The following is an 18876-nucleotide window of genomic DNA, read 5'->3' as shown; positions in this document are numbered from 1 at the left end:
GGTAAAAAAACCCTTCTCTACCTCTCCTTGAGATCCCCCTGATTGTCATCCCAGCATCGCAATGGTTCTTTAGGCAAGAGGATCACAGTGGGAGCCCATTTTGCTTGATTATTCTTTCATGTCCCCCCAATTTTCTTCAGAGACTCTGCTTCTAGTGATTGTTCCCCATCATTTCAGCATTTTTCGTTCCTAGATGTAGATCGCTACATCGCTCTATGAGCACACATTCCATTGGCTGCAACTCACTTTACCAACTGCTCCGGATTGCTCTGAATCGGCAACTGCTCCACTTCATTAGTTATGATCCCCCAGTTTGTGTGTCATCTGCAAACGTTGATGCTGAGGCATGGGAAGGGAAAGCAGTTGGGATGCTGGTACATGTCTGTGCTTACACTTGTCAGTCAAAGCCTTTAACTTATATCTCAGACACAGCTGGTACCTGCAAAACAAAAAAAGCTGGCATGTAGCACTTTAAAGACTAACAAGATAGCGTATTAGGTGATGAGCTTCCATGGGGCAGACCCACTTCTTCAGATCATATTCTGAAAGCAAAATGGCATGACCATTATATACAGAGGGGTACTATGAAAAAAGTAAACAAATTACAAACTAACAAATCAGCTACATAGAACAGAAGGTGGGGGTGAGGGGACAAGGAAGAGATAAGGAAGGAGGAAAGAGACAAGGGAAGTAATAGAAGTGCAGGCCGGTAGCCCTAAATAACAAGGCCCTTGTGCTCTTCATGACCATGCTGTTGAGCAGAAAGTCACAGCTCAGTTGGATAATCTGTGTTTTGTCACCTTTTGGCACCCCAGATCAGGACTATGGTCCATCTAGTCCAGTATCTTCTTTGTGAGAGTGACAGTCCCAGGTGCTCCAAAAGAATTTGTAAGCCCCCCAGTATTAGGGAGATGGGGAGGCGTGACTTCACTGTCATGAGGATGTCAGCCTAATGCCCAACAGACAGAGGTTGGTTTGTGCTGTGAAACACAAGGATCCATTGGCTTTCCAAAATATTTACTCGGCTGTAACTATTCTACCTGGCTAGTTTCACCATCCATGTATATATATTCAAACCCTTCCATGTTCTTGCTTAGTTCATTGCCTGAACCACCTCTTATGACATGAGTTCCTCTGTCTAATTAGGCACTGGGTGAAGAAAAGCATTCTGAATTCCAGAGTTTGAATTTGCCACACTTCAGTTCAGTTGAATGTCCTTTTGATCTTGGGTTATGAGACAGGGAGAGCATATTTTATATCTACTCTCTACCAGTTAGTATTATATAGAACTTTCTCTTCTCCCCTCTTATTCATCACATGTGTAAGGAAACATTCCCAATTTTTTTTTCAACCACTTTCTATATATGTGTTTCCCTCAGCCCTTGAATATTCTTCTTGCCTGAACTCTAGTTCTGCAACACTCTGTGTGAGATGGGTACCCAGTACCACAGAGAAGACTCCAGAAGAAAGGGAAACATTAATTGACTGATCTCATGGTATGGCCTTTTCTGTCAGATTCTGCCTCCCATTTCTCCCGGATCAAAATATTTTCCTTAGCTTCTGTCTGTGCTTATACTGTGAGCAGGGTTTCACAGAACTCAGTGCCCTTCACCCAGGTCCCTCTGCTGAGTCCACATAGTGAATAAAAACATGGTTAGGAGTTGGAGGCATTCAAGCTGTTTCCTACAATGGTCATTTATGATGCTACAGAGATAGAGATAGAGAGAGAGATAGAGAGAGAGAGAGAGAGAGAGAGAGAGAGAGAGAGAGAGAGATAGCGCCCACGCAAATGTTGCCGCCTCAATTGCTTACCCCTCTTTCTAGAGTGATAATAACTATAGCATTTATGGTCTCCAAATTGTTGTGGACAGTGCATAATCCCTTCCTGCGCATCTCTCCTTTCACAGGCAACATAAAACTTTCTGAGACCAAATTATACATTGAAGACGTCATGGCTGGTTTCAGCCTCACTCCTTCTGATCAGTCAACATTTGTCCTAATGGGCATTCCTGGCCTGGAAGCTGCCCACGTCTGGATTGCCATCCCTTTCGCGATGTCCTACATTATCACCATGTTGGGAAATGTCACAGTTCTCATTGTTGTGGGCAGAGATCAGACCCTGCACAAGCCGATGTACCTGCTGATCTGCATGCTGGCACTCACAGACATCATCAAATCCACCTCCATCTTGCCAAAGGCCCTGTGTATATTTTGGTTCAATTTGAAAGGCATTACCGTGAGTGGCTGCCTCACCCAGATGTTCTTCCTTCACACTGTTTCTTTTACACAGTCAGCCATCCTGGTCACAATGGCCTTTGATCGCTACATTGCCATATGTAACCCCCTCAGATATGCCACCATCCTCAGCAATGCACGAATAGCTAAGTTAGGGCTTGTAGGTTTGATAAGAGGCGTCCTCTGTATTCTGCCTCTGTCGCTGTTATTAAGCTGGCTGCCATATTGTGCCAACCACACTATCGCCCATACATACTGTGCAAACATGGTTGTGGCAAAGTTATCGTGTGGGGACATCACCATCATCAGCATGTACAACTTGGTGGTAGCATTTACAGTCAGTGGATTAGACCTGATGCTCATTGCTCTGTCCTATGGTCTGATCATCAGGGCCGTCCTCAGAATCTCCTCCAGGAAAGCCCACCAGAAAGCCCTCAACATCTGCACAGCCCATCTCTGTGTGATGCTGACCATTTATACTCCAGGCTACTTCACCAGCTTGACACAACATTTCGGTCGGGGCATCGCTCCCCATATTCACGTCATCTTGGGTAACCTCAGTCTCCTCATCCCTCCCATGCTCAACCCCATTATTTACGGGGTCAAAACCAAAGAGCTTCGTGACAAAGTGAGCAAATGCTTCCAAAGAAAGTGATTGCCTGTGTGTGACAAGAGGGGGTAAAGACATCTACATCTCCTCATTAATCAGGGAGCTGTATCCCAGGCCAGCTAGGCTCAGCGTTGTTCCAGTTCACAGTCGGAGCAGTTCCAGACACTTAGGCTACGTCTACACTGGCATGAAAAGTTTTCCGTTAAAAGCATTTTTGGAAAAGAGCGTCTAGATTGGCAGGACGCTTTTCCACAAAATCACTTTTTGTGGAAAAGCGTCCGTGCCAATCTAGATGCGCATTTCCGGAAAAAAGCCCCGATCACCATTTTCGCGATCATGGCTTTTTTGCGGAAAATAAATTTCTGCTGTCTACACTGGCCCTTTGGCGCAAAAGTTTTTCGGAAAAAGACTTTTGCCCGAACGGGAGCAGCATAGTATTTCCGCAAAAGCACTGACAATCAATCTTACATGAGATTGTCAGTGCTTTTGCGGAAATTCAAGCGGCCAGTGTAGACACAGCATTAATGTCTTATCACTCTGTTACCGCTCACTACTCTCTCCATTGCTTCTGCCTGACCTTGCCTCTTTCTGTATCCCCCATCAGACCCCAAATTCCCACTCTCTGCCACTTGACTTCTCTCTAACTCCTAGACTGGCACAAGATACTGAAGCTTCCTTAGGCAAGGGAGTTTTCCATTAGTCCCTGCATGAACATGGGTTTTGATCAGTTTGATGGATAGAAGCTCGATTTTCAGATAACCAAAGAAAATGAAAGAAATGACCATGCAGAAATTCTTAACAATATGTACAATGATCTGCTGAGCAAAATTTACCTGATTTTTTTTATACCAATCTTTCAGGAAATCCCGTGGATAAACTTAATAACGTTTGAATCCAATTGGAAATAAATAATATAACGTCGTGGTTGTTTTTACACTACCTGTGTTAAGGGTTCCTTTTGGGCTATTTTTAATGCTGCCAGCTGCCATTTCTCATCTGAAATACCTGCCAGACTTTAGTTAGGATGCAATTATCAGTGCTGGGGTTTTGATTTTTAATCTGCCATTTCATATGTTTGTGGCTATTGTGAATGAGCTTCTTCTGTGGCATACAACTTTAAAAAATTAGAAATCAAATCTATACTAGGTATTTAACAAGAGCTTTCCTTGGTTACTTCATGTATAGACCAAAGGATGAATAAAACAATATTTCAAGAAATACGTCGGGCTACGTTTAAGTGATTTGTAAGTAACTGTGGAAGCAGGCTCTTTGCTGGCCAGGCCTCTTGCCCGTATTGCCATCCAAGCAAAAGGTCAACTTCCCCTTGATGAAAACCCTTACACTATGTAACTTAAAGATCAGTGACGAACAGGAATCAAAACCAGACCTGAAAAGTTCATGTAAAGTTCGTGCTGGTTGTGCTGACTGTGTTATGCCCGATAAGGCAGAAAAGGAAAAACAGGAAACCATCTCACCCTCTTACTCCTGTCACTTAACAGATAGGGTCTGCTAGCCTATCAAAAAAAGTGCGCAAAAGCTCTCTCTATAAAACAGCTACCCCTCCTATATCAAATTGAGGAATCCCGAATAAACATTGGATAGCGAAATATGAGCCAGGTCCGAGGACTGATCACCCCAGGACCCCATCCCGCTCACCGAATCAAACGAGTTCCTGTAGAGCGTAACGTATACCAAACATAACGAATACCAAATATATTGTTATTCTAGTTTGTGTGTCTGTTAAATGTAAGTATTGTTCTCTGAAAGTTTTTTAGAGGTATTGTTAAGTAGCAGTGTTAAAAATTTTAGATAAATGATTAGTCTTATAAGTAAGACTGATGTAAATGTAACTGTTAATAATCCCTAGTCCCTTGTTAACAACTATTGGGATTTAGAGAAAACTCAAGGAATTTTCTTTACTGTATTGCATTTTGCTTATTGGACATTCTAATAATTATTTAGTGCCTACGTATGTAAGAAATTTATAAAATAATAATTTATATGTAGAAGCCCTTTAATAAACGTTTAAAAGATATTTAGTAATAGTTTGCCTGTTTCTATGCCTCCCTGGGACTAGCCACATTTCCAAACCTTTTACTTTAAACCACAGTAACGTTGGGCTATAAGTGCAGTAGAAATCTGGCAAACCCACTCAGAACCAGAGGGGCCAGAGATGCAGCCCGGAAGGTAGACTTGGGCTCGAGTGAAGGAGCAGCACTGAGTCAGAATAACCAGAGCTGGGCCAGAGGCTGAGCAGTAGCCCTGAGGCAGAGGTGGGGAGATGGCGCAGATTAGAACTGGGAGATGGGGAAGCAAACACCAGCTGTGTCAATGGGGAGCCAGGGACAATGGACAGCCGGGAACTGAGGGGCCGGAGCCAGGAAAGTACATGCCAGCCCTGCTACAAGTGAATATGGGGAGCGATGCCCCAACCAAAATGTTGTATCAAGCTGGTGAAATAGCCTGGAACATTATTAGCAGCCATGGAGAGCAGGGTGGGGCCATGAGGAGAGGACTGAACTCAGGAGAGGGGACATGATCTTGATAGAAGGGCACATGCTGAGGAAAAGGGACCTGCCAGCTAATGCTTACGGATGTGTGTGTGTGTGTCTATCACAGGAGCAAGTGTCTGACCCCAGGTGTCACTGTAGAGCAGCCAGAGTGTGCACAGGCAGCTTGGGATCTGTGGGGGCCGATTGTGAACATTTCTCACAGCCCAGAGATGGCTGCTGGCGCTATCCCTATGCCCCAAGAGCGGGGTTCCTTGCGTCCCTGGGCCTCTTTCCTTGGTTGTTTTTCTCACCATTGATGTGGAACACATTGCATATGGTGTGAATGTCGTGGAGGGTTGAGTTGCTCAGGCAAATGACAGATCCCCTGTCTCTCCTGAGTACAGGAGCTCGCGTCCTAAGTGATCACAATGAGACTGTCAAATATGCATCTAATATCAAGAGCTTTCATGGGCCTAACACACTTCATCATTTGAGCTAGGGAGGGATAATAGGACCAAGAGTTTATAACAGTAAATAAAGTAGAATAATAAAGGTAGCTGTCAATTGTAGGGCCAGTGCAAAAGTGAGGTTTTAAATGCAGGGAAAGCTGGCCTTATAATGCAGTAATCAGATCATGGGTTTTTTCAACCCCAAGGAAACAGTGTGAAATTTGCAGCTGAACAGCAGTTCCACACTCTGTCGTTGGCTGGTGAAATTCCTTTGTAGAAGGACAGCTCCTTTTAAATCCATTCATGAGGGCCAGACAGGTTAAAATGTTCCCTTACAGATTTTTCTGTGTTGCCATTTCTGGTAACACCATTAAATTGTATTTTAATAATTTCGTGAGCCGCCTCGAACATGTACTGGTGCATGTACAAGAACCTCATGCGCCAGCACATTCGTGTGCCTGAAAGGCTGGAGGAGACCATGGCCAAGTGGATGTGGGCAAAGGCTCAATGTCATGACCAATTCCTGGATGAGCTCGTCCAGCAGCAGACAGCAAGCTGTGCCACAATCTGGGAATGCCATGGCAATCCCAGGTCCTGTCCCTTTTGCCAATCCTCCTGCTCAACCTGCTCCAGCCCCCGCTGTACTCCCTTCCTCCCTACCCCCAGCCATTGCAGACCCAGCTGCAGCCCCCCTCCTGCCCACCCCCCTACTGTCCCAGGCACCACACAACCCCGATCACATCTAGCTCCACAGACCCAAGGTGGCAGGACTTTGCAGTCCAGGCGACACCGTCTGCCCTGAGTCCCCCTCCCCCTTCCAGGTTTACAGCTCCCCTTCTCCACAGTTAAAGAAATGTTTTTATATTTAAAACAAAGTTTATTTTTGAAAACAACACTGTTATTTTGTTATTGATTGTTATTCCATGCTCACTTTGTTGGTTATTTAATACACAGTCTATTTTCCAAAGAAAACCTGGTGTCTGTGTTTACTGTCCGGAGAGTGGGGCAGGGATGGGTTGTGGGGGGGAAAGGTCTTGGGGGGGGCAGGTCCTACCCCCATTGGGGAGGCCCTGGGGAGAGTCACTGGGATCCTTCTGAGAATCTCTCATGCAGGGCCTCCCAGATGCACATTCTGGCCTGCTTCCCCTCAACATCAGCCAGTGTCTCCCACCCTGAGAGGAAGGCCTCCCCTTTCTTCTCCACCATGCTGTGGAGCACGCAACACGTGGCCACCACGTTGGGGATGCTGTGTTCCCCCAGGGCGAGTGAGTAGGCACCTAAACCTCCACTTCATACCCCCAAAGGCACATTCTACTTGCAAGTGAACCCGGTTCAGGGGCGGGTTAAATTGTTCCCTGCTCTCATCCAGGTGGCCAGTGTAGGGCTTCATGAGCCAGACAAAAGGGGATGCGCCGCATTGGCCACGATGCACATTGGCATCTGCACAACCCTGACTGCAAAGTTTTGCTGTGGAAAAAATGTTCAAGACTGCAGCCCGCAGTACAGGTAGGAATTACGGAAGATGCGGGCATCACGTGCCCGGTCTGACCACCCCATACAAATGTCCATAAACTGTCCCCGGGGGTCTGTAGCCAGACAGGAACCCCCCCTGTAACATCCATTTTTGCTTGCCTGGAGCATACAGGGCACCCAGAGCAGTAAAAGCCTTGAACAGGGGGCTCAGGATATGACAGGCTGCTGTGACCGTGAATGGCTGTAAACAGAGGTATGCCGTTTGCTGACCAAGAGGCTGCCGAGGAGTGCCCTTGACTAAAACCCATATTGATACGAACACACAGCCATCCGCAGGGGGAGGAATCTCTTGCCCAGTAAAAAAATGTCTAGTACTCACAATTTAGTTATCTCTCTTGCAAGTGTAAATTAAGTTGAAACTTGCTTGTAAGAACTGGCGTCACAAAGACAAACCAGTACAATTCGGCATCTTAGACAAGAAAGAGGATACGGGCCCCTATAGGTATAAAGATGGGTCCAGCAGCACATTTACTCTGAGTGTCAATCTACCATCTATCTGCTGGTTGGGTTAGGGGTTTGACCTCCCGAGGTTCCACTGGGACGCCCACCTCGTATTCGTCTTTCCTAGGAATTGAGGGACCGGCCCTGGCTTGACCCTCTGGAGTCGAAAGGCACAGAACGGGTAAAAATTGTACCTGGATGTGTCCTTTGTCTTAAGTGTGCACATAGACTTAGAGGTCTTTAAAGATTAAGCTGTCACTTGGTACCATTCTTTCTGTTTTCTATCTTTATTTTCTTTGTAACCATTTTTAAGATCTGTATTTGCTACCAGTTAAGAAATAGAGCAATAGCCATTGTAACCATATGATTTATAAGCTTTTTTAATAAACCTGTAACTATTTAAGTTTTAACCTGTCTCCTTCATTTGCTGTAACAGAACCAAGCACAATTTAATAGAACTTCAGCCGGTCATAAGGGATAGGTATAGGAAGAGCTTGGGCATTTGGTTCGTGCCACTCCCTGGTGACAGATCCGTTGTGGCATCTCTCAGACTTCCCTAGACTGCACCCTACGAAGGGATCTTGTATCCTAGCAGCTGAAATCTGAGATGTAATAAGCTCTTCCTATTAACTCGGGGCATCTGTCAGGCTGATGGTTGCGCTCCGCGACGGGACCCCGGTCCTAGTGGTAAAGGAATGGACGTTAAAACTTTTCTCGGTAATACACACACACACACACACACTGTCCTGGCCGTCAGCTGACAGGGTCGACCAGGGTCTGCAGCACCATGGAGAAGTAGCCCTTCCTGAGTATGTACTAAGCTGCTTGATGGGGTGGTGCGCGGATCAGGAAACGAGTCCCATCAAGCACTCCTCCACAATTCGGGAATCTCAGCCCAGGAAAGCTGACCATGATGGTGCCCAGGTCTCCAGGACAGACAATCCTGTTCAGCAACTCTGAGTAAAAATAGACACATAGAAACACACAAAATAGGAAATTAGAGGGGGTGCCTGAGCCCTTTGGAGGTGGTTCCCCCCACTGCTCCCAGCCATGACCCCAGGTTCCCCCCTTCACATGCCCCACCCAGCAGCAGGGCAGGGTGAGGCCAGGAGCCCCCCCCAACTCCCACTTCATCACCCACTCCCTCTGTCCTTTCCTGACAGTCCCCCATTTCTGGCCCCCCAACCCTGCAGGGATTGTCCCCTGAGAGTGACTTGCCTCCATCAAGATGGCCCCAACAGTAAACCTTCCCACACCAAACTGGTGTCCCACCAAATGGTAGCTGTCGGGGGTGGCCAGCTTCCACAGGTCAATAGCGACTTGCTTCTCCAGGAGGGTGGCGGGCTTCAGGTGGGTGTCCTGTCATTATAGGGCAGGGGCGAGCCAGGTACACAGCTCCTGGGATGTGGCCTTCTGCATTCGGAAGCTTCAAATCCAATTCTGGTCGTCCCACGGCTCCATGACGAGATGGTCCCACCAGTCGGAATGGGTGTCCAGCCTCCAAAATCACCTCTCCAGAAAGAAGTTCAGTGGCAAGGCCATTGGTGCTACTGCCTGGGCTCAAGGCTGGGTTCTGAGTCCAGATGGGGCAGGAGCATCATGAGGGTGTCATGGAGGTGCAGCAGAATTTCCAGCATGGCAGCATGGGGCCATTGCCTGCCCAGGGGTAGCTCTGGCTCCATGGCAAAAAGAAGATTCAAAACAAGAAAAACCAACCAAGCACCAAACTTGTCCAAGAGGCCACCTGTGTTTTTTCTAGGAGCCCAGTTCTTGCACAAAACCCCCTGCGGATCATCCACACATATCTTTTTGCACAAGAGCTATGGCACAAAAAGGAGTTATTCCTTTTGGGGAGAGGAATAACTCTACCGCAAAAAGCCCTCTCTTCTGCCATTTTACTGTAATTTTTTTAATGCAAAAACATGCTTGAGGTGAGGACACTCTGCTGGTTTTTGCTCAAAACCAGCCGTTTTGGGGGCAAAAACCTTGTAGTGTAGACATAGCCTGAGTGGAGAAGATCCACAGTCCTGAGACAGGACAAGGCAACAGATTTCTGCATCGATTTCTGAAAAGTTAACACAGAATTGAAACTCGATGCTTCCCTGAGGCAGAGAATAGATGAACAAGAGTTTCAACTGCCAGATACCACAGATTCAACTACTTTAGACCTCAGCAAGTCATAATAGAAAGGACTGCTGAGACCACAATCCTGAGACAAGAGAGACTTCTCCATGCTCTTTGGCTTGTAATAGTTCAGAAGCACATTGTTTCATCTCCACAGCAAGGCAGTGACTTTTCTGATGCTACGTCTAGACAGCTGCTTTTTATCAGAAAGAGGTATGAAAATTGCGCTCCGCATTTTGCGTACCTTTTTCCATACTTTTCTCAGAAGAGGCTTTTCCAAAATTTGGCCCATCTACACTAGGCCAAAGTTAGAAAATACCTCCTCTTTCAAAAGAGCCCTCCTTCTTCAGGGCACGAGGAAGACAGGGCTTCTGAAAGAGCACATCTGCTCTTCCGCAAAAAATGTCAGAAGAGCAGATGCATTTCCTGGACGTGGCAGAGTTTTTACGGGATACGTCCCATATCCCAAAAAGACCTCTGCTGTCTAGACATAGCCTGTGGCCAAATAACTGGATATTTCAGCCACAAGGGTGGTATGCAGCCATATGCAGCTACAATCAGTTAAAAATGACTTTGTTCTTTCTTGGGGCAGCATCCCACACTCAGTGCACCTGGATTTACATTGCAACCAGGATTGAAAAGTAAAACCATTAGTTGCTAGAACCTGCAAAATTCAGGTTCACCTGAGACTTTCTGCCTCATCTAAGCAAATTATTTCTTCACTCCCAGGAGAAGCTCTCAAGCTGCACCTCTCTAGGGTCTCTGCTGCTCACGGAGCCAAGGGAATTGTCTGAGAGTCCTGCCAACCTGAGAGTCCACAGAGGCTGTGAACGGGAATGATAAATGGGACGGCCCAGATTGGCGCCTGTCAGACATGTGAGACTCAGACGCTGGTTTAGGGGGCTCAGCCTCTCTGTAGCAGTAGGAAATTTCCTCCCTCTGCTGAGCAGGATTTTGGTGAGTTGCTTTTTTCTGCATTACTGTTAATGCTATGGTAACCCGGACACCTAGGCTGTGTCTAGACTGGCCACTTTTTCTGGAAAAGCAGGTGCTTTTCCGGAAATACTTGCCAGCTGTCTACACTGGCCGCTTGAATTTCCACAAAAATACTGACGATCTCATGTAAGATTGTCAGTATTTTTGCGGAAATACTATGCTGCTCCCGTTTGGGCAAAAGTCTTTTTCCGAAAAACTTTTGCACAAAAGGGCCAGTGTAGACAGCAGAGATTTGTTTTCCTCAAAAAAGACCCGATCGCGAAAATGGCGATCGGGGCTTTTTTGCAGAAAAGCGCGTCTAGATTGGCCATGGATGCTTTTCCGCAAAAAGTACTTTTGCAGAAAAGCATCCTGCCAATCTAGATGAACTTTTCCAAAAATGCTTTTAATGGAAAATCATGCCAGTCTAGACATAGCCCTAATGTGTGGTTCACTGTCCCATGCAATAGCCAAGAGCAAGAGACCTCTACAGTATGGACTGAGAGCCAGCTGACTTGTAGCTCAGAGAGTCGATTCTCCTATACAAGGTCCCAGGTTCAAGTCCAGCAGTTACACTATGGGCACAGGAAGAGGCTCAAGGCAAGAACCACCAGGGAAGGAATTCAACAAGACAGTGGTGGGAAGTGCTTAGTGTTGTCAGAAACACCAAAGGGTTTACCTAGTAAAATTAGAAATAGACAAATATTTATTTATTTTTACTTTTCTCTTACTTTGTTCTTCCATCTGTCCCAGTAGCTTTTTTTTTAGCTGTGCCACTTTTCCTATGGTTTGTTCAATGTCTCCAAATCAGCAACTTCCTTTCCCTTCCTTCCCTCTGCAATGGGCATCTGTGTTTCCAGAACATTCCTATGAAGAATAGGTTGTAGAGTACCCAGATTCTGCTCTCAAATTGTGCCTTTCCTGGGTCACTCCAGATTGACACTGGCTTCCCTGAGAACCGTATCAAGACTCAGGTGTATTGAGATCCCCAGCTTTTAGACATTGTCTCAGAATGCTACATAACCTGAGGGGTTTCCCTCAGACTCTCTCAGCAGCCTCACAGACCAGTGCTCTCTGTAGGACCCAAAGCCGTGATTTTTAAACCTGGGAGCCAAAATATACACAATACGGGTCCCATTGAAGTCAATGGCAAAGCTGCCAATATAGTCAGGAGTTGACCGTGAATCTACACATAAGGACATGAATGGAACGGCCTGATTTACAATGACCATGAGCCTCCAGTGTCTTCAACTGGAGTTGTCCCATGTCCTCTAAGAATGGGTGAGCTCGTTTGGACAGAAGAACTCACTGGAGGCTTGCTGAGATCCCGAAGTTATAAGGGTAAACATTGAAAACAATCAGGATAATAATTTCTTCAGGAAGGCAGACAGCTCTGCTTTCTCCTTGCTCCTTCAGCTCTGTGTTAGTAGAGGATACAAAGTTCCAAAATGAATCGTTCTGGCTGAAAGGAAACCTAGCAGGGTTGAAATCGCATGGGTCAGGTCCAATGAGACACAGCTTCTGGGGCAGAAAAGAGGGTGGGATGGGGAGGCGGGGACACAGGACATGTGGTATTCACATCAGGATGGCCCAGAGTTTGGAAATGCGCTGAATGCTGCTAAAGGGACAGATCAAAGAGATATCACAAGACCTCCTTGGATAAGAGTGGACGAGTTCTTTGGCACCTTGTACACTAACAGATTTATTGGAGCATAAGCTTTCGTGGGCAAAGACCCACTTCATCAGATGCATGTAGTGGAAATTCCATCTGAGGAAGTGGGCCTTTGCCCATGAAAACTTATGCTCTGATAAATATGTTAGTCTATAAGGTGCCACAGGACTCCTTGTTGCTTTTGCAGATCCAGTCTAACACGACCCTGTAGCTGCCTGTAACAGTGGGACCCTGGAACACACCTGTTAAACCCAGGATGATCTGGTGCCATTTGCTAGCCAGTTCTGTTAGTCTTTCATGGCAAGAGTGGGAAACTCATTCCTCAGTGCAGAGATTTCATGGGGTCAAATCATTTTTTTCCCCACCAATAATGTCCATGACGATGGTGACAGGATCGCTCAGACTTGTGAAATGTACATGTAATGTCACATTTCTAAGGTGCCACAGTCACATGAGGATTTTGCCCGATAAAGATAATTCAGCTCGGTAGAGGGCAAAGTGCCCCCAGGTGGGTCCTGGGGAAAAGTGCACAGATTTCACGGCGAGGAGGGAACGTTATGACTGTGCGATCTTAATTCCTGTAGAGAATGATCCAACCTTCATTTAAAACTTCTCAATCATGAAGAATCTGCCATGTCCTTTCGGAAATTATTCTCAAGGTTAAAAGATGGATGCACTGTACCCAGTCAGAATTTCTTTTTATTTCAACTTCCAGCCATTACATCCACCTAAATCTCCTTATGCTCAACTGAGAAGCCTATTATTATATACTAGCAGGGGAAAATATAGTAAAAGGTATGATGAATGAACTATGTCAATAACATTAACATAGCATATTTTATTGGAAATACTTTTCTCTTATATTTTACTTTAAGAAATTAACATAGCTAGTACTTTTTCTGTTATCGTAGGGAAAGGATCTCGTAGTTGCAGTTTATGTGACATGCTTAACAGAAAATCCAGCAAATGCCTATGATCAGGCACTACTAAAAGCTAATTAGTGGCCCAACTGGGGTTCTGGGGCCCAATTGGGACTCTGGGGAAACTGATTTTGAGATATAATCAATCCAGTTAACTTAGGAAATCAGTAGTATCTGTGCAAAATTTAATGTTTCTAGCTCTTACCATTTCGGCGATCTTTTGGGACAAACAAACAAACAAACAAAGAAATTTTCAGAAATATTTTAAAGAAGATGTGTTCCACATCTAGGTAGTAGAGTCTGTTATCCAGTCACTCCATAACTCTATTTGTTAAACTAAAGAGATTGAGATCTTCGAGTCTATCACTCTGAGGCCGGCTTTGAAATGTTTTACTAATTCTTGTGATTCTTCTTGGAATGCCCTCCAGTGCCCTCCATCTTGAACCATGGACACCAGAACTAGACAATGAATTCCAGCCACAGTCACATTAGTGCTCAATACAGAGGTAAAACCATTTCTCTACCTCAGATTGATAACCCTTGGTGGTCATCCAAGGATCACATTGGTTCTTTGGTCCACCCTATCAAACTGAGAGCTCATGTTTGGTTTAATTATTCTTTCATGTCCCCCAAACTTTCTTTTGAGAACCCGTGCTTCCAGGGATTGTCTCCCATCGTTTGAGCATTACCTACGTTCTTTGTTCCTAGAGGTAGATATCTACATTGCTCTAGAATCACATGTTTTATTTGCTTCGACCCACTTTACCAACTGCTCCACAGGGCACTCAATAGGTATCTGCTCTGCTTCACTAGTTATGATCCCCCAATTTTTGTGTCATCTGGAAACGTTGATACTGAGGCATGGGAAGGGCAAGCACTTCAGTAGCTCACACAAGTCTTTGCTTACATTTGTCTGTTAAAGCGACGAGGAGTCCTGTGGCACCTTATAGACTAACTGAAGTGTAGGAGCATAAGCTTTCGTGGGCAAAGACCCACTTCATCAGATGCATGTGGGTCTTTGCCCACGAAGTGGGTCTTTGCCCACGAAAGCTTATGCTCCTACACTTCAGTTAGTCTATAAGGTGCCACAGGACTCCTCATCGCTTTTGCGGATTCAGACTAACATGGCTACCCCTCTGATATTTGTTTGTTAACACCTTCAACTTATGTCTCGGATAAACTAGTGTCTGCAAGAAATTGATGCACCAAAATAAATATGGGAAGTGACAGAGGAACAATCCTGTAGGCCTAAATACCAAGGACTTTCTGCAGTTCATGAACATCCCGGTGAGCACAAAGTCGTAGCTCAGTCTGACAATCTTTGTTTTGTCTCCTTTTGGCATCATAGATCAAGATGATGGTCCATCTAGCCAGTGTTTTCTCTTTGGCTACATGTACATTGCACATACTTGCGAAAGAAGATGTGCAAATGAGGCACAGCAATGACTATCGCTGAGCCTCATTTGTATACCTAATGAGCCGTCATTTTTGTGCAAGGGGCTTTTGCACAAGAAGGAGCAGTATAGACTGCTCCTTTTTGGGCAAAACTTCCTCTTGTGCAAGAGCTGTTCAACCTGAAAATATTCATCACCACGACTCATTTTCATATCTTCTTGCACAAGAATGTGCAATGTAGATGTAGCCATAGAGAGTGACAGCCCTAGGTGCGGCACAGAATGTATAAAACCCCCAGTATTAGGGAGTTGGCCAGAGGTGACTTCATTGTCTGAGGATGCCACTCTATGCCTAGCAAACAGAGATTGGCTAGTGCCATGAAACCCAGGGAGGCATTGGCTTTCCAAAATTTTTACTAAGCTGTAACCGTTCTACCTGGATAGTTCACTGTCCATGTAAATGTCCAAACCCTTCTTGATTCTTGCTTAGGTCATGGCCTCAGCTTTTTGTGTGATGTGAATTCTTCAGGCTGCTTCGGACCTGGGAGATGAAAAGCATTCTGAATTATTGATTTTGATTTTGTGTCATGAGACGGAGGTGTGTCTACACTGCATAGCTTAACTCAAAGCAAGCTATGCAAGTTGAGCTATGTCAATTGAGTAGCTTCTTTCGAAATATGCTACGGAATGGACATAGCTCAGCTTCAACGTAGGGAGTGTCTACATAGTACTTAATTAGAGCACTCTTCCTCTGACTTCCCTTACTCATTGTACAATGAGGGTTACAGGAGTTGGAGTAATAAGACCTCCACCTTGACAGTATTTTGATATTATTTAGAAATAACTCCCTGCTGTGTAGACGCGGACTAAGTTATTTCAGAATAATGCTAGTTATTTCAAAATAGTGTTGCAGAGTAGACGTACACCACGGAGAAGACATTCTTTATCTGCTGCCTAACAGTTAGTATTACAGAGAGTTTTCTCTGTCGTTCTTATTCAGCATCTTTGTGAGGTAACATTCCCACTTTTTTTCAACGTCTTCCGCTATAAGAATTTCCCTCAGCTCTAGAATATTCTTCTTCTCTTGGCCAGAACTCTTCTAGTTCAGCAGTATTTGGTGAGAGATGGGTTCACAATACTACACACAGAGGAGTCCAGAGAGAATGAAACATTGAATGACTGATCTCACGGCACTGTTTTTTCTGTAAAATGGTGCCTCCCACTTCTCCTAGATCAAAATAGTTCCCTTAGTTTCTGGCCATTCTTGCACTGAGAGCTGTGTTTCCGAGAATTGTGTTCCATGAGCCCCACGTCCCTCTGCTGAGTTCACATAATTAAATAAGAGCCTGGTTAAGGCTTGAGAAGATCATGCTTCTCCCTACAATGAGCATGCATGTTGCAATTATGGACACTGATGTTTCTCTGCCATTGTACTGCCCATACACTTGGCTTGCTTAGGTCCCTCTCAGAAGTTCTCTTGATTTAGCTCTAATTTTTATATACAGATCTAGATCTTTAACACAATCTGTATCTAGCTCTAAATATAGATCTGTATCATTACCTCTATTTAAACCAAGATCTAGATCTCTATCTAGATATAGATACAAATATGTAGACAGATGAGAGAGGCTATGTCTAGACTGCAATTTTGAAAAAAGCAGATGTGTTCTTTTGCTATTCCTGTAATCCCCATTTTATGATGAAAAAGGGCTGTGCCAAAAGAGGAGGTTTTTCCAGAATTTGGCCCCATGTAGATGGGACAAATATCAGAAAAGTCTCTTTCGAAAGAAAAGTGGAAAAAAGATACACAAATTAGGTTCACAATTTGTGTATCTTTTTCCAACTTTTCTTTGCATTCTAGATATAGCCAGAGAGAGAGAGGCATAGATATAGATATACATATAGATATAGAGCCATCTACAAATGATGCCACCTCCCTGCAACCCCCCTTTCTATAGACTTATTAATTATAATTATTATTGTGGTGTAACGCATGTAACCCTTTTCTGTGCTTCTCTCTCTTCATAGGCAACATGAGCCTTTCTGACACCAATCTACAAATTGACTACGCCATGGCAGGTTTCAACCTCACTCCCTCTGACGAGTCAACATTCATCCTAACAGGCATCCCTGGCCTGGAAAATACCTATGTCTGGATTGCCATTATTTTTGCTATGTCCTACATTATCACCATGTTGGGAAATGTCACAGTTCTACTTGTGATCGGCAAAGATCAGACCCTGCACAAGCCGATGTACCTGCTGATCTGCATGCTGGCACTCACTGACATCGCCAAATCCACCTCCACCTTGCCGAAGGCCCTGTGTATATTTTGGTTCAATTTAAAAAGCATCATAGTGGGTGCCTGCATCACCCAGACCTTCTTTCTTAACACAATTGGTTTTACGCAGTCAGCCATTCTGGTTGCAATGGCCTTTGATCGCTACGTGGCCATATGTAATCCTCTCAGATACACCACCATCCTCACCAATGCAAGAATAGCCGTGTTAGGTCTTACAAGTTTCATAAGATCTGTTCTCTTTATGCTGCCTCTGCCCCTGTTCTTAAGCAAGCTGTCATTTTGTGCCAACCGCACTATTGCCCATACGCACTGTGAGAACATGGCTGTGGCAAAGCTGTCGTGTGGGGACATCACAGTCAGCAGCATGTACAGCTTGGTGGTATCATTTGTGGTCAGTGGGTTAGACCTGATGCTCATTGCTCTGTCCTACGGTCTGATCATCAGGGCCGTCCTAAGAATCTCTTCCAGGAAAGCCCACCAGAAAGCCTTCAAGACATGTACAGCCCATATCAGTGTAATGCTGACCATTTATACTCCAGGCTACCTGAACAGCTTGACACTAAGATTCGTTCAGGGCATCGCTCCCCATATTCAAGTGATCGTGGCCAACATCTATCTCCTTATCCCTCCCATGCTCAACCCCATTATTTATGGGGTCAAAACCAAAGAGCTTCGCGACAAAATGAGGAAATGCAGCTGCAGAATGTGATTGCCCGTGTGTGTGAAGATGGGATAATGGGATTCCTCATAAACCAGGGGGCTCTGTCCCAATCTGGCTGAGCTCAGCATACTTCCAGTTTGCCATCGGAGCTGTTCCTTACATCTAATGACTTATCACTCCACCACCCAGCACGGCTCTCTCCATTGCTTCTGCTTCACCATCTCTTGCCTCTTTCTTTGTCCCCCATCAGCCTCCCAAATCCCACCCCACCCTCTGCCACTTGGCTTCTGTCTGCAGGGGGTGAACTGTCTGGGCCAAAAGAAATCTGATGAGCTTCAGCAATGAGAAGAGCAGAGTTCTGTAAGAATCCCAAACATTGGTACAGGCTGGGACAGACTGGTTAGGCAGCAGTTCAGCAGAAAAGAATCTCGGGATCATAGTGTCTGAGAAGCTGGATATGAGTCAACAGTGTTTCCTTGTAGTGAAGGCTAATGGCATAGACAGATGCATTAAAAGGATCATTGCCAACAGATCGAGATAAGTGATTATTCCCCTTTATTCAGCACTGGTGAAGCCACATCTGGGATATTGCATCAAATTTTGGGGCCCCCATTCCAGAAAGAATGTGGATACATTGGAGAAAGTCTAGTGGAGGGCAACAAAATGACAAGAAAGCTGTAGCACATGACTTAGGAGGAGGGGCTGATAGATTTGGGCTTGTTTAGTCTTCAGAAGGGAAGAGTGAGAGAGGATTAGATAATAGCTTTTAACTACCTGAAGGGCGGTTCCAAAGAGTCTGGAGAGAGAATGTTCTTTGAAGTGACAGATGGCACAATGAAGAACAATGGTCTACAGTTGCAGAGGGGATGGTCTAGGTTGGATATTAGCATGAAGTATGTCACTAAGAGGGTGATGAAGCAGTGGGATGGGTTCCTTGGGGAGGGGGTGGAATCTCCATCTCTAGAGCTTTTTTTGTCCTGGCATGACAAAGTCCTGGCTGGGATGATTTAGGTGGGGTTGGTCCTGCTTTGGGCAGGGGGTTGGGCTCAGTGACCTACTGAGGTCTCT

General features: G+C 45.2%; 2 protein-coding genes across 2 annotated transcripts; both read left to right on the top strand.

Annotated features, from left to right (window-relative positions):
• The first annotated feature begins 1951 nt into the window (after nt 1-1951).
• Nucleotides 1952-2890, top strand: LOC102458162 (olfactory receptor 52D1-like). Its single transcript, XM_006113714.3, has one exon. The coding sequence runs from the start codon at nt 1952-1954 to the stop codon at nt 2888-2890; it is 939 nt and encodes a 312-aa protein (XP_006113776.3).
• Nucleotides 2891-6195: 3305 nt separating this feature from the next.
• Nucleotides 6196-17856, top strand: LOC142829077 (olfactory receptor 52K2-like). Its single transcript, XM_089780809.1, has 2 exons — nt 6196-6343; nt 16874-17856. The coding sequence occupies exons 1-2, from the start codon at nt 6196-6198 to the stop codon at nt 17854-17856; spliced, it is 1131 nt and encodes a 376-aa protein (XP_089636935.1).
• Nucleotides 17857-18876: the final 1020 nt, after the last annotated feature.

Source organism: Pelodiscus sinensis, chromosome 1 (genome assembly GCF_052426305.1).
Source record: "Pelodiscus sinensis isolate ZL-2025 chromosome 1, ASM5242630v1, whole genome shotgun sequence".
Lineage (NCBI taxonomy): Eukaryota > Metazoa > Chordata > Testudines > Trionychidae > Pelodiscus > Pelodiscus sinensis.
Note: the sequence above shows the minus strand (reverse complement) of the source record. Positions and strands in the feature narration are given on the sequence as shown.

What these genes read in the sequence shown, in the direction of transcription:
- LOC102458162 (XM_006113714.3), top strand. Translation starts at nt 1,952, where the DNA reads ATGGCTGGTTTCAGCCTCACTCCTTCTGATCAGTCAACATTTGTCCTA.
- LOC142829077 (XM_089780809.1), top strand. Translation starts at nt 6,196, where the DNA reads ATGTACTGGTGCATGTACAAGAACCTCATGCGCCAGCACATTCGTGTG. An exon ending in CCAGCAGCAGACAGCAAGCT is followed by an intron (nt 6,344 to 16,873) that starts GTGCCACAATCT and finishes CTCTCTTCATAG; the next exon opens with GCAACATGAGCCTTTCTGAC.